At 53.2% G+C, this 13,068-nt stretch overlaps 1 protein-coding gene across 6 annotated transcripts in view; it reads left to right on the top strand.

Moving 5' to 3' along the window:
* Positions 1-13,068, top strand: part of CLIP2 (CAP-Gly domain containing linker protein 2) — a 78,042-nt gene that overhangs the window by 56,392 nt on the left and 8,582 nt on the right. For 2 of the 6 annotated variants that reach the window (XM_061210175.1, XM_061210174.1), the window contains exons 9-13: positions 2,540-2,644; positions 4,307-5,242; positions 7,520-7,577; positions 10,463-10,546; positions 11,508-11,664. In XM_061210175.1, the coding sequence (XP_061066158.1) occupies positions 2,540-2,644; positions 4,307-5,242; positions 7,520-7,577; positions 10,463-10,546; positions 11,508-11,664 (1,340 nt within the window). Of the gene's footprint in view, positions 1-2,539; positions 2,645-4,306; positions 5,243-7,519; positions 7,578-10,462; positions 10,547-11,057; positions 11,168-11,507; positions 11,665-13,068 lie in introns of those variants that run through there. The other 4 variants (XR_009703570.1, XM_061210177.1, XM_061210178.1 and 1 more) reach the window with 4 other exon arrangements.

The following is a 13,068-nucleotide window of genomic DNA, read 5'->3' as shown; positions in this document are numbered from 1 at the left end:
GGGGGGCCCCTGTCTGTCTTGTGCTCTTTCCTGTCCCCGATGCCAGAGCAGGGCACAGCACGGTGAGATGCTTCTGGAAAACAGGCTGGGGACATGTTTTGTGGTTCTTGAATGGGCGTGGCACCATGTTGCCTCATGAAAATGTGTGCCACTCCCTGCTGCCCCCCTGGTGGGGACGTCAGGTAGCTACCTTAGACTTGAAGATATTGGGGTTTTGCTGTTGTTTTATCATCCAGGGGTTTTGTGTTAGTGTTTTGTGAATTAAATAGCGCCTCGGTGTTATTTTTCCTTGGCATGGGAACACCCATTGTAAGGGGAAGAGCCAGAACTCAGAATCAGCTATTTGTTGAGAACTGGCTGTGCAGCTCAAGGCCTGGAGGGAGATTAAGAGGGGCGACGTGCCTCTGACCTTCAGGAGCCACTGGTGCAGTTGGGGAAACTCCTCCCCAATTAATAATAGCAGCCTTCTGTGATCCGAGGGGCGTCCCAAGGCAGTAACTTTGTGCTTTGGAGTGGGGTAGACACCGTGCATGCAAGGAGAAGGGGGAAAGCTGTAGGTCAAGGGCTCGGGCCAGGCTTCACCGAGCTTCCGGGATTTGGACGGGGTCAGGGACACAAGGAGTCCCCCGCTTCAGGAGCTTCTGTCACTGCTCCGTGTTGCTGCTGGAAGTCTATGTCTCCCTTCTGTGGAGTCAGGCTGGTTTGGGGGTGGGGAGACCCTGGTTCTAGAACCTGGAAGTCTGAGGTTTAGGCCTCCTGCTGCCCCAAGTTGCTGGATGATTCTGAGCCTGAGGTTTTCCCCCTGGAGTGGCCGCTGTGAGATAGGGAGATAACCGAGATACCCCGGGTGTGTGTGGGGGGGAGGGGGGCGGGGCTTGGGTTCTAAAGTTGGCACGTGAGACAGAAATTGCATCCTCCCTTACACTGCCCTGAGTGTCAGCGTGTAAGCGTGGTCGCCCCACCGCTCACGCCTTGGGCAGCATCCCTGGAGCAGAATGAAGCCCAGGTCGTCCATCTCACCTAAAATCTAGGCTTCAGGGGCTCTCCCCCTGCCCCAAGCTCCTATGGGTGAATTTACCTGAAGCAGCTCCTCTGGGTTCTCCCGTGCCCCCATGGACCAGGAGGCTGGGAGTTCTGAAAGTGATAGTGAAGGGTCCTTTTGTAGGGGCTACCAAATGAAGTTGCCCATGAAATTGTGAAGCTGGAGGCTTTTCTTGCCCTTGGGGCCACAGGTATGGTATCTGTGATCAGGCTCTGTCTAGTGTGGGTCCCGGGCAGGATTGCTGTGCCTATCATCAGAGGAGAGGAGCGGGGTGACATGGCCCCTGCAAGACTGGGGTTGAGGCACCATCTTCAGCCTGTAATTTTCTGGAAGAGACTGAGCAGGGCTGTTTTTTAGCACTGGGGCATGCTGCCCTCTTGGGGGGAGAGAAAGATGAGGCATTTGTTTCTTTAGGAAAATTCACAGGAATAAGATCATGGGCAAGAGGACATAAAGGTCTCTATAGCTCTTGATGAATTGCACGAGTATTTCTGGGACGATACTGTGAGTCTACACTACCATTGCCCTTGCCCTTGCCCTTGCCCGGGTGTATTCTTGGTTTTTACACAGTATGCTACGGTGCTTAGCCCTGCCTCTCCTGAACTGCCGCTCAGATTTGCTTTCACCTCGTCTCTCCTTGGTGATGACGGGATGAGCAGGAGGCTGCAGACGGAGGACCCTGGCTTCTCCCTATGGAGAACTTGGTGTCCAGACCCCTCTGGATGCCCTGGGCCTTCAGCCTCCTGCTGCCCTCGCAGATCTGTTACGGGAAATCCAAATGCCAGTCTGGATGCCCTGAGAATGTCGGGCTTTGTTAGTGTGTGAAGCGGGTGTTGTGAAGCGGCGACAAAAGCGCTCTTGTGCTTTCGGGAGACCAGGCGTCCTCGGCGGGGCCTGGGGAGTGGGCAGTGCTGGGGCCGGGTTTGGGGCAGGGCGGTGGGAGGCATAGTCCAGCCTCCACTAAAGAGGCCTGGCCGGGAGCATCCTGATGGTGTGGGTATATTTGAAAACCTCCCATTCAGTCGGTTCTTTGACCTTTAAGACAGGCCTGGGAGCCAGGAATCCTGGGGTCATATACGGGGGCTTCCTGTGTGCAGGATTCTGTGCCTAAAATGAGAAACAGCCCTAGGCTCCCCGATGGGGCGGGGGGAGTAGGCTTTGCCTCCTCCCCTGGAGCTGCAAGGGGAAGGGCCACCTGGGGGGTGACAGAAGGGATCTGGGTGCCCATTGTCGCCCCTTCCAGGGGCCGGCTTGGGCAGGGTTGCTGCAGTCTGTGCTCTGCCCTTGAACGAACCCAGCTGGGACACAGTGAGGGGGCGGGCAGCAGGCCCACCCCACCCCGCCTCCCCAGACCTCCTCTCTTTCCTTGACCTGCTCTCCTGTCTTGTGCACAGAAGATGACCTGCCTCTCTCTCTCTTTTTCTCTCTCTCTCCGGCTTCCTGTCCCTGTGCCCCTCTCTCCTGTCCCCACCTCGCCACCCGCCCCGGGTGGACCAGACCCAGACGCAGCTGGAGCACGCGCGCGTTGGCGAGCTGGAGAAAAACCTGCTACTGGAGAAGGCGCAGGCCGAGCGGCTGCTCCGAGAATTAGCCGACAACAGGGTAACCGCCGCCACCTCCTGCCACCAGCGCCTTCGCCTGCTGACGCCCCCTTCAGCTTCCCTGTTTTTATTATTTCCTCTCTCTCTGGCCGCTCTCCTCACTTTTTTTTTTTTTCCTTTTGCGCCTCCTCTAGGGAGGTTTAGGAACGTGCTTTTATGCTCCGTGGCCACGTGATGCTTGTTGAGAGGAGGGGGTCTTGGCTCTCTGGGACTTTGCTCCCCAGCTCGTGGCCCACTGGCTGGGAATGTTCTATGAGAGCCTCCCCCCGCCCCCCCCCCCCGACATTGCATTGCCATGACCATGCTTTGTCATGTTCAGAAATCGGGGGCTCTTGGGAACATTCTGCCCCTTCTGTGGCCAACCTATCCATGCCTCCCTTCTCCCCAGGCTGGGGAAGGCAGAGGTTGGGAGACTGTGGATCCAGGTTTCTTTAGCCTGGAGGGTCTTAAATAGAATGGCATGAGGGGCCAACCTGAAGGACCTGGGGCTGGGGCAGTGGTGGGCCTTTGAGGGAGTGGGGTGTCCCCAGGGCATGAGACTCTGTGTCAGCCCCGGGGTGTGAGTGGTTCCTAGGCCAGGGAAAGCTCTGCGTGGGAGTGAAGTCCCCCCTGATTCCCAGGGCATGGTTCTGAGTCCAGTCTCCAGACCCTGCTAGCCCCTTCACGCCCACCATGCGTGCCCAGGGGGCTGGGCCCCCGTGCAGGCACACATCCAAACAGCTGGTCAGCCCAGCGGACAGCCCAGCTGCAGTTCCCCCGGCCATGGAGTTAAGCAGCCACAGAGCAGAGATTGGGGAAAACCACCGTACACAGACTGTGGGTGTAGGGTGGGTGACCATTGGTTTCTGCAGGTCGGCCTCAGTACACGAGTGAGCATGTGTGTGCCCGTGAGCGTCTGGAGACACACACGGGTCCCTGTCCACACACTGGCCATTGCCAGGTGACTGCGTGTGCAGTACATATGCATGTACACAGAGTCTGCTTGAAGAAACCGACCCAGTCACGGTTGACAGGCTGGAGCCCTCCACACCAAGGCATCTTCCTCTAGGGTTCAACCTGATTAGAAAAACAAAAGCAGGTTTATTGAACTAAAAAGGTCACCTTCAGAAACAAATTTCTTAAGCTTGTAAAAGATTTAAAACTTTCAAATATATTGCACCCAAATCTGTGATCACTGACACGGTCGAAGTAGGTTTTTGGCGGATGGAGCCTCTGATCTCAGAGTTTTCCATCAGACGGAGGGTCTGGGAACATTCTTTTTTTTTTTTTTCCTGCGTTAAACATTAAACCGGACCCTTCTTTGGCCACCCCCTCCAAAAGGCCTCTCTGTGAATCAACTCATTCTGGCTGGAACTTTTCTAGAGCAGGATAGTGCAAAATTCCCTCTTTTGTGCCTGCCCTTTAAAAATAACATGAACTTGAAGAAAGCCATAACCTCAAATAGATGGTTTCCTTTAGCCACCGATTTCTCCCAAACCGCCTAGAGCAGCGGGGACCAGGGAGTCCCCGAGTCACTGGGACACAAGCCAGGGGAAGCCTCCCTGGGAGCTGCTGCGGTGGGCAGGGCGGCACTCAGGTGGAGCGGGGCGTCCTTCCCTTCTCATGACCTTCCCCCGTGCCCTCCAGCCGGCCCGCTGACCCCGGTCTCCCTCTCTCCCGGTAGCTGACCACGGTGGCCGAGAAGTCGCGGGTGCTGCAGCTGGAGGAGGAGCTGAGCCTGCGGCGCGGGGAGATCGAGGAGCTGCAGCAGTGCCTGCTACACTGCGGCCCGCCGCCCGCCGACCACCCCGAGGCCGCCGAGACTCTGCGGCTGCGGGAGCGGCTGCTGTCCGCCAGCAAGGAGCACCAGAGGGAGAGCGGCATGTTGAGGGACAAGTACGAGAAGGCGCTGAGGGCCTACCAGGCGGAGGTGGAGAAGCTGCGGGCGGCCAACGAGAAGTACGCGCAGGAGGTGGCGGACCTCAAGGCCAAGGTCCAGCAGGCCACCAGCGAGAACATGGGGCTCATGGACAACTGGAAGTCCAAGCTGGACTCGCTGGCCCTGGACCACCAGAAGTCCCTGGAGGACCTCAAGGCCACCCTGAACTCGAGCCCGGGTGCCCAGCAGAAGGAGATCGGGGAGCTGAAGGCCGTGATGGAGGGCATCAAGATGGAGCACCAGCTGGAGCTGGGCAACTTGCGGGCCAAGCACGACCTTGAGACGGCCATGCACGTGAAGGAGAAAGAGGGCCTGCGGCAGAAGCTGCAAGAGGCCCAGGAGGAGCTGGCCGGGCTGCAGCAACACTGGCGGGCCCAGCTGGAGGCGCAGGCCGGCCAGCACCGGCTGGAGCTGCAGGAGGCCCGGGACCAGGGCCACGGCGCCGAGCTGCGGGTGCGCGAGCTGGAGAAGCTGGACGTGGAGTACCGGGCCCAGGCGCAGGCCATTGCGTTCCTCAAGGAGCAGATCTCCCTGGCCGAGCAGAAGATGCTAGACTACGAGCTGCTGCAGCGCTCGGAGGCCCAGAGCAAGCAGGAGGCCGAGCGGCTGCGGGAGAAGCTTCTGGCCACTGAAAACAGACTCCAGGCTGTCGAGTCCCTGTGTTCGGCCCAGCACACCAACGTAGGCGGCCACCCCTCCTGCCTGGCTGTGCGGGGACCACGGACGGCAGCGCTCCAGGCTCGAGGGCCTGGTTGGGGAGGGTCTAGGCGTCTACTGACCTTTTATTTCCAGTCCAGGGAAGCGTCCTCGTTGCCCCCAGGAGCACGCCGTGCGAGATCGGAGGGCACCTGGCTCGGAGGAGGAGGTCCTTCCGTTAGAAGGGCAGCAGGCCCGGGTGACCATGGGGCCCCGAGGCGGTCTGAGCTGACCTGGCTGGGTCCCCACAGGCCAGGCCTGGAGAGATGTGTATCTAGGCACAGGGAGCAGCCTTCTTCCCAGTCCCCAGACACGTCCCCCTGTGCAGGCTCCTGGGCCTCCCCAAGGCACCAGTACCAGATGCTCTGGCACTGGGCTAGCAGAGATGTGGAGGGCAAACCCTGCCCATCTCCAATGCGAGCACCGACCTAGGGGACCTGAGGGCGGCCCCCTACCTGCTAGTCCTGATGAGACTGAGCAACAGTTCAGCAGCCGCTTTCCCAAGAGTGGGGTGGTCCCTGGAGCGGGCTCTGGAAGGCTAGCGGGACCCTGGAGAGGCTGCTGCCACTGGGATCAGCTTTGCTCCAAATCTAGAAGTCCCAGCTGAGCATGCTGGGGAGGCCAAGACCCCGGGTAGCCTGGGCGTGTGCTCCAGCGGGGGCAGGAAGGGCCTTATGAGTGGCTCTGGGCACCACACCTGGTGCAGGCCCTATGATGCCCTGTCTCACCTGGACTCCTTCAAGGTCCATATAGGCTTCGTTTCATAGATGAGCAAACTGAGATTCCGAGGCAGAGTACCTTTCCCAGGTTTTCTTGTCCATCAGTGGCAGAGCTTGTGTCCAGCCCCACTGCCTAAGGGCCAGCAGAGGGTGCCCGGGATGACAAAGTCAAATCTTATATGATAGGACAGCTAGCAGCAAGATCGTTGCCTTTTTATTAGCCATGGGGGTTCCTGAGCTTCTGGTTCCCTTTGTACACTTAAACCAGAATTTAACGATTGAGCAACAAGTATTCAGGAGTTCCACGTACAGGGGGTGCCTTTTTTGTAAAAGGAGCTCTGCCCGTGTCACACCTTGAGGTCCCACTGCATCGGCCTTCCTGCCCCCTTCTCCCAGGGAGGGACCAGCAAGTGCTCTCCCAGGATGCTGGGCAGAGAGAAAAGGAAGATCCTCAGGTTAGCTGTGTACACATGACCTGATTGGCTGCTCAGGCAAGGAGGGTCAGGCCTGGGACCCCAGGACCTGGACTCCTTAGCAGGGGAGGTTTGGGGCTGCTGTGGTTCCACAGGATGGCCTGCTGCCCCTCAGTCACAGACCTCAAGCCAAGCAGTGGGTGGTGATCTCAGGAATGCCCATCTCTTGATTTCCACACACGTGGGGACTTGGTCTGGACCCACATGCCTCCCAGATTCAAAGGTTTAAGTCCAGGCACAACTCAATTTTTGGTCTCATGTAGTAAGTATGGGAATTTGGAGCAATTTTAGTGCGTGCCTCATTTTCCCTGCAGTGTATGTAAGTAAAGATCTAGGAAGCTTAGTTAATCACAACAGACTGAGATGAAAGCAGGGCTTGGGATGTATGAGCAGGAGTATGAGGGGCAGGTGGATGGAGGTGACTGCCTGCTCAGCTCTGTGCTGCCCTGATATGCAGTGCTGGAATCTGGCAAACTGCAGGCTCAGGGGACAGCCAGCTTGGGCAGGGGGCCAAAAACTTCTACCAAAAGGCAGCAAGGAGCCTGTTGATGTTTTGCCACGCAGATATTTTTTTTTTTCCTTGGTTGATCTTTTCTTCTTTGGCTTCTGGATTTATTTTTTTTAAAAGACGTGTTAGAGAGAAAAGAAGTAGCATTTCTTGAAGTCCCTCTGGGAGCCGACCCCGGTGCGTGCCCTGCACACGCTGCCCCATGGCGGTCAATTCTTGCTTAATGGATGGGAAACCAAGGCCGGGAGTCTTGCCTCTGGATGATGGTGGACACAGAGTCCCAGGATCAATCTCTGTAGGCATCCCAGGGAAGGAGACATCTGTTTAATATAATAGGCGTTTGCACAAAGGAAAGGGTAGGAGGTGGAAGCTACATAAACAGCCTTCCGGGGCCCTGGGAGCAGAGGGGGTCCTCTTGTCAGGGAAGCCAGCCCAAGGACATCTGTGCCCCCTGCTTCCTCGAGTCCCTGAAAGTCTCCTTGAATTGGGGAGAGGTGGGCTGGCTGGGGCTGAGGGCCGGGAGGGGGAGGCGAGTGTCTCCCTTACCAGGCTCTCCTTTCAGATGATTGAGTCCAACGACATTTCAGGGGAGAAGATGAGGATGAAGGAGACTGTGGAGGGTGAGTGGCCGCTGGGCCGGATGAGATGCGGGGCTATGGGGAAAGGCTGGTCGGTTCTGCCTCTGAGCTGGGTCCCGCTTTGTTTTGCATCCTCTGCCGTTTGGCGAGAGCCGCCTACTGTGTGCACCAGCCACTCACCCACCAGGTGAGGAGGGCGGAGGCTCAGTTTATTGAGAACCTGACTGTATGTTTGATTTTGTTATTTTTAAAATAGGTATAAACTTCAGATTGTTCAAAGGGCATATGGTGAAGCATCCTCTATCCCCTAGTTCCCTCCACAAAGGCACAATGTTGGCCAACTCATGTCTCTTTTCCAGAGATGGTTTATGCACATACAAGCACAGTGGTAACACAGGTGGTGCCACACTTCCCACACTGTTCGGGCCCCTTACTTTTTTTTTTTGGCCACGCCGTGCGGCTTGTGGGATCTCAGTTCCCTGACCAGGGATTGAACCCGGGCCACGGCAGTGAAAGTGTGGAATCCTAACCACTAGACCACGAGGGAACTCCTTCAGGCCCCTTACTTCTTTTTTCCCATTTAATAATGTATCTTGGAGACTGCTCCCTGTCACTGCATTCTTTTATATGGTGCAGAATATTCCATCATGTGGAACTACCATCGTGTATTTAGCTGATGGATCACGGGTTGTTTCCAGTTTTTGTCTGTTACAAACCCTGCTGCAGGAAATTACCTTGCCCTCCATTAGGCTCAACCCGGGCCCTCAGCAGTGAAAGCGCAGAGTCCTAACCACTGGACTGCCAGGGAATTCCCAAGGCTCAACTCATTTTAACTCCCTCCGGCTCTGGTTGAAAGTATGTTTCCCCACAAGCTTCACCAACAAAATATTTCATCAAACTCTTTGATCTTTGCCAGTCTCAACTGTAAAAGATGTTACCCGATGTAGCTTCAACTTGCCTTTCTCTTACTGTGAGTGACACTCCATTGCCATTTCTCCTTGCATCCTTTGCCCATTTTTTCCCCTGTTGGGTTATTGATCTTTTTGTTGATTTTTAGAAACTACTTATATATGACTTTGCAAACATTTTCGCCCCATTTGTGGTTTGTCTTTTGACTCTTCTTTGGGTGGTGGTTGCCGTGCAGATTTTTAAAAATCAGTCTTTTCTTTCTGGGATCCTGGGTTTATTATTTTTTAAATGTATTCCGTGGTTTCCTCTAGTACCTTTTAAGTTCCATTTTCTATGTTTAAATCTCTGATCCATCTAGAATTCTCCCTTCTATAAGGTGTGTGGTAAGGATCCATTTTTATTTTTTTCCCAAGAGTACCCACTTACGCCAGTACCTTTTTTTTTTTTTTTTTTGGGCTGTGTTGTGTCTTCGTTTCTGTGCGAGGGCTTTCTCTAGTTGTGGCAAGCGGGGGCCACTCTTCATCGCGGTGCGCGGGCCTCTCACTATTGCGGCCTCTCTTGTTGCGGAGCACAGGCTCCAGACGCGCAGGCTCAGTAATTGTGGCTCGCGGGCCCAGCTGCTCTGCGGCACATGGGATCTTCCCAGACCAGGGCTCGAACCCGTGTCCCCTGCATTGGCAGGCAGATTCTCAACCACTGCGCCACCAGGGAAGCCCTGCCAGTACCATTTTTGAAAGCCTCATCTCCTGCCTCCACTGATTTGAATTAACCAAATTTACCATCTTTAAATTCCATCAGGTAATTGGCTCTATTTCTAGACTTTCGATTCCTTTCCAATGACTTGTCTGTCTCTTCGTGTGCCATTTCTACAGTGTTTTGAAGCTTTGTTTATATTTCAATTACTGGCAGGGCTAGTCTTCCTGCTCTGCTTTTCCAAAATTCTCTCAGCCATTTTTTTTTTTTTAATCGAGACAAAATTAACATAAAATAAAATTAACCATTTTAAAGCAGACAATTCAGGGGCGTTAATACATTCACAGTGTTGTGCAACCACTCCTCTATCTAGTTCCAAAACATTTTCATCGCTCCAAAAGGAAGGCCCATATGCATTATCAGTCACTGTCTATTTTCCCCTCACTGCAGCTGCTGACAACTACTAATCTGCTTTCTGTCTCTGTGGATTTGCCCATTCTTGAGGTTTCATATAGAAAGAACCATACACTATGTGGCCTTTTATGTCTGGTTTATTTCACTTAGCATAATATATTCAAGATTCATCTGTGCTATAGCACATGTCAGTGTTTCATTCCTGTTTATGGCTGAGTAATATTGCATCGTTTGCATCACCACATTTTGCTTATCCATTCACCTGTCGATGGACATTTGGGTTGCTTCCACCTTTTGGCTATTGTGAATAGTGCTGCATGTGCAGGTACTTGTTGAGTACCTGTTTTCAGCTCTTTGGGATGTATACTTAGGAGCGGAATTGTTAAGTCATATAGTAATTGTGTGTTTAACTCTTTGAAGAAGTTTTCTTGCCAGACTCTCTTGGCTAGTCTTGCTTATTTTTTCCAAGTGATTTTAGAATCAGTTTATCTAGTTCCACAAAAATTACAATCTGGCTGGTATTTTTATTGGTATCATGTCAAATTTATAAATTAACTTACAGAAAGTTAATACCTTTCTAGCACTTTCCATGAATCTTTTTCATGACTGTTCTGAGGCTGTCCAGTATTGAATGCACATGGCCAAGTGACATGGGCACCATTACTATCCCCATTCTTCACTTGAGGAAACTGAGACTCTGAGAGTTAAGTTGCCCAAGACCACACAGTATTGGTGCCTCTTCTTCAGGGTGGGTTACCCAGAGGGACCACTGGAATGAGGAAGAACTTGGACTCTTGAGGCCAAATGTGACCGCATTTTAGGGTTTTGATGGAAGGACCACCCCCTCACCCACTGGACCGCAGTGTTGGCCCTGGAGTATTGATGGCCCCTCATCTCTCCCTTCACCCCAGGCCTGCAGGACAAGCTGAACAAGAGGGACAAAGAGGTGACAGCCTTAACATCCCAGACCGAGATGCTCAGGGCCCAAGTAAGTGGTAAGTCTCCCTCCTTCAAGGCAGATGCGGGGAGCTTTCCTTGGACCGTGTGCCAGTCCAGCAGGGGGTGGGTGGTACTGCGTCAGGGTGCCCTCCCCCACTCTGCCTTGAGGAGAAGGCGGCCTGGCCCCGTTCACATGCACTGGGCTTCCACCTGGACAGCAGTGAATGGGGAGCTGTAGCCCACACTCGGGCCATAATATAATTGGGGACCCCAGCCAGCTTCTCTCCTCAGAGCCAGGTCTGTGTTCTCTGTGTTCTGACATTGCATCACGAGTTCTCACTTTCTGGGCTTGAAGACCCTTGGGTTTCAGTCTCTCTACCTTTTGATACAGTATTTGTGCACCAGCCCCTAGAAGAAATACCAGGATTTCAGAATCAGGGGGAAGGACTTTGGCCACAGCAAAAAGCAAGGCACAGGGAGAATGAGGCCAGAGGGGAGACTGGGGAGAGACGGGGGGTCTGGAATTTGTGACTTGGTGACAAACTGGCCCTGCTTCTTGTCCGCCAGAATGCCATTGGTGGTGTCCATGAGACGGCCCCCATCCTGGGAAATGGTTCCCACCCCCACTCCTATCCAGTTCCCATCACGTTCACGTGGCATAATTGGTCCCGACAAAGGTCAGTTGACCTCACATTCCTCCGGGGCCAAGGTGAAGTGTTAGCTTTTCCTTGTCCAGGCAACAGTGTAAATGCCCAGGCCCTGTCTCGGGAAGGGTGGACTGCTTTCCTGACACCAGAGGGCCCGGCTACTGTGTGGGAGCTTTGGTCTGCTTTTCGTAGTAGCTCTTCTCGGCCCCTCGCTGCCTGGCCCTACAGGACGAGAGAGGCCCACCTAGTGGAGTGTGTCCCTGTGACCCCTGGGAAACCTGCTCCCTGCCCGGGCCTTGGCCCCCAGGTGGGATAGATTCCCATGGTGATCCCAACGCTCTCCCTCCTTGCCCTGCCGGCTGGCCCTCAGCACTGGAGAGCAAGTGCAGGTCGGGAGAGAAGAAGGTGGACGCCCTCCAGAAGGAGAAGCGGCGCTTGGAGGTGGAGCTGGAGGCCATGTCCCGGAAGACCCATGACGCCTCGGGCCAGCTGGTCCTCATCAGCCAGGAGCTGCTCAGGAAGGAGCGGTGAGTCAGCCGTGGGCTGTGTGGTCAGACCTGCCTGACCCTCACTCCACCCAGTTAATATTAGCCAGTCTTCTCCAGAGGCGGGGCAGGGATAGACCCGGTGGACAGATGGCTGGCATCACCAATGATCACCATACTGTGCACTGCTAAGCTCCGATGAAGCCTCAGAATCCTTCTTAACACAGTTCTCCAAGCAGAGCTTATAGGAAAGGTTAGTGGTTCCCAAGCATCTTGGGCCCAGGGACTCCTTGAAACTCTTAAAAATTATTGAGGATTCCCACCACCTCTTCCTTGAAGCTCTTCTTGATTGATGTAGGCCACCGTGAGCTCCTCCATGCTTCTGTGGTACTTAGGATGGGAGTGGGCGATCAGCAGATTAAACAAGTAGAGATTTATTTTCCTCACATAACAAGAAATCTGGAGGTAGCTGTAGCTGGCATTTGGTTCAGTGGCTCAAGATATCAGTGCCAACACCTTTGTTCTCTTGGGTTCTGTTAGACTCTCCCTCGTGGTTGCAAGGTGGCTGCTGAAGCTCCAGCCATCAGGAGCCATCATTCCTAGCAGGAAGAAGGAGGAAAGGGAAAGGGTCAGTGCCAGCAGACTTCCACTTTGTTCTCAACTACCCATGGCCACCTAGAGAGGGAGTTTTCCCCTCCTCTATAGTAGATGCAAGCAAGGGAAAGAGCTTAGAAGGTGTGTGTCCTTTTCTCCCGTGCCGTGCCCATGGAAGACATTGCTACTCGATCACTGCACTCTTTTTCTGCAAAGCCCAGAATCATTCTCACCACAGTACTCCAGGCAGCTACTGCCAGTTGATTAAGAGTTGACATAGGAAATAAAACTTATTTGACATCAGGCATTTAAAATGTCTTGCCACATGAGCTCTCTTGGATAAATGTTTTGTTTTTTTAATTTAACTTTATTATTTTTTAATTTGAGATAACATTGATTTGTAACATTATATAAGTTTCATATGTACATCATTATATTTCTACTTCTCTATTATTTAGTTTTTAATTAAACAAATACTATATTCTCTTTTTTAAATTTATCTTATTGAAGTATAGTTGATTTACAATGTTGTGTTAATTTCTGCTGTACAGCCAAGTGATTCAGTTATACATGCATATACATTCTTTTTCATATTCTTTTCCATTATGGTTTATCACAGGATATTGAATATAGTTCCCTGTGCTCTACAGTAGGACCTTGTTGTTTATCTATTCTCTATATAATAGTTTGCATCTGCTAATCCCAAACTTCCAAATATTCTCTTTTTTTAAAAAAACTTCAAAATCATTCTAAGAAAGGTTAAGTCCTCTTGACCGTACCATCCCCGAATCCTGGCCCCTCTCTGGTTGTGGTTGGATGGTTTCAGGCCTTGTATTTCCTCTCTGGCCCCTC

The sequence above is a fragment of the Eubalaena glacialis genome, chromosome 13 (genome assembly GCF_028564815.1).
Source record: "Eubalaena glacialis isolate mEubGla1 chromosome 13, mEubGla1.1.hap2.+ XY, whole genome shotgun sequence".
Lineage (NCBI taxonomy): Eukaryota > Metazoa > Chordata > Mammalia > Artiodactyla > Balaenidae > Eubalaena > Eubalaena glacialis.
This window is presented reverse-complemented; position numbering and strand designations above follow the sequence as displayed.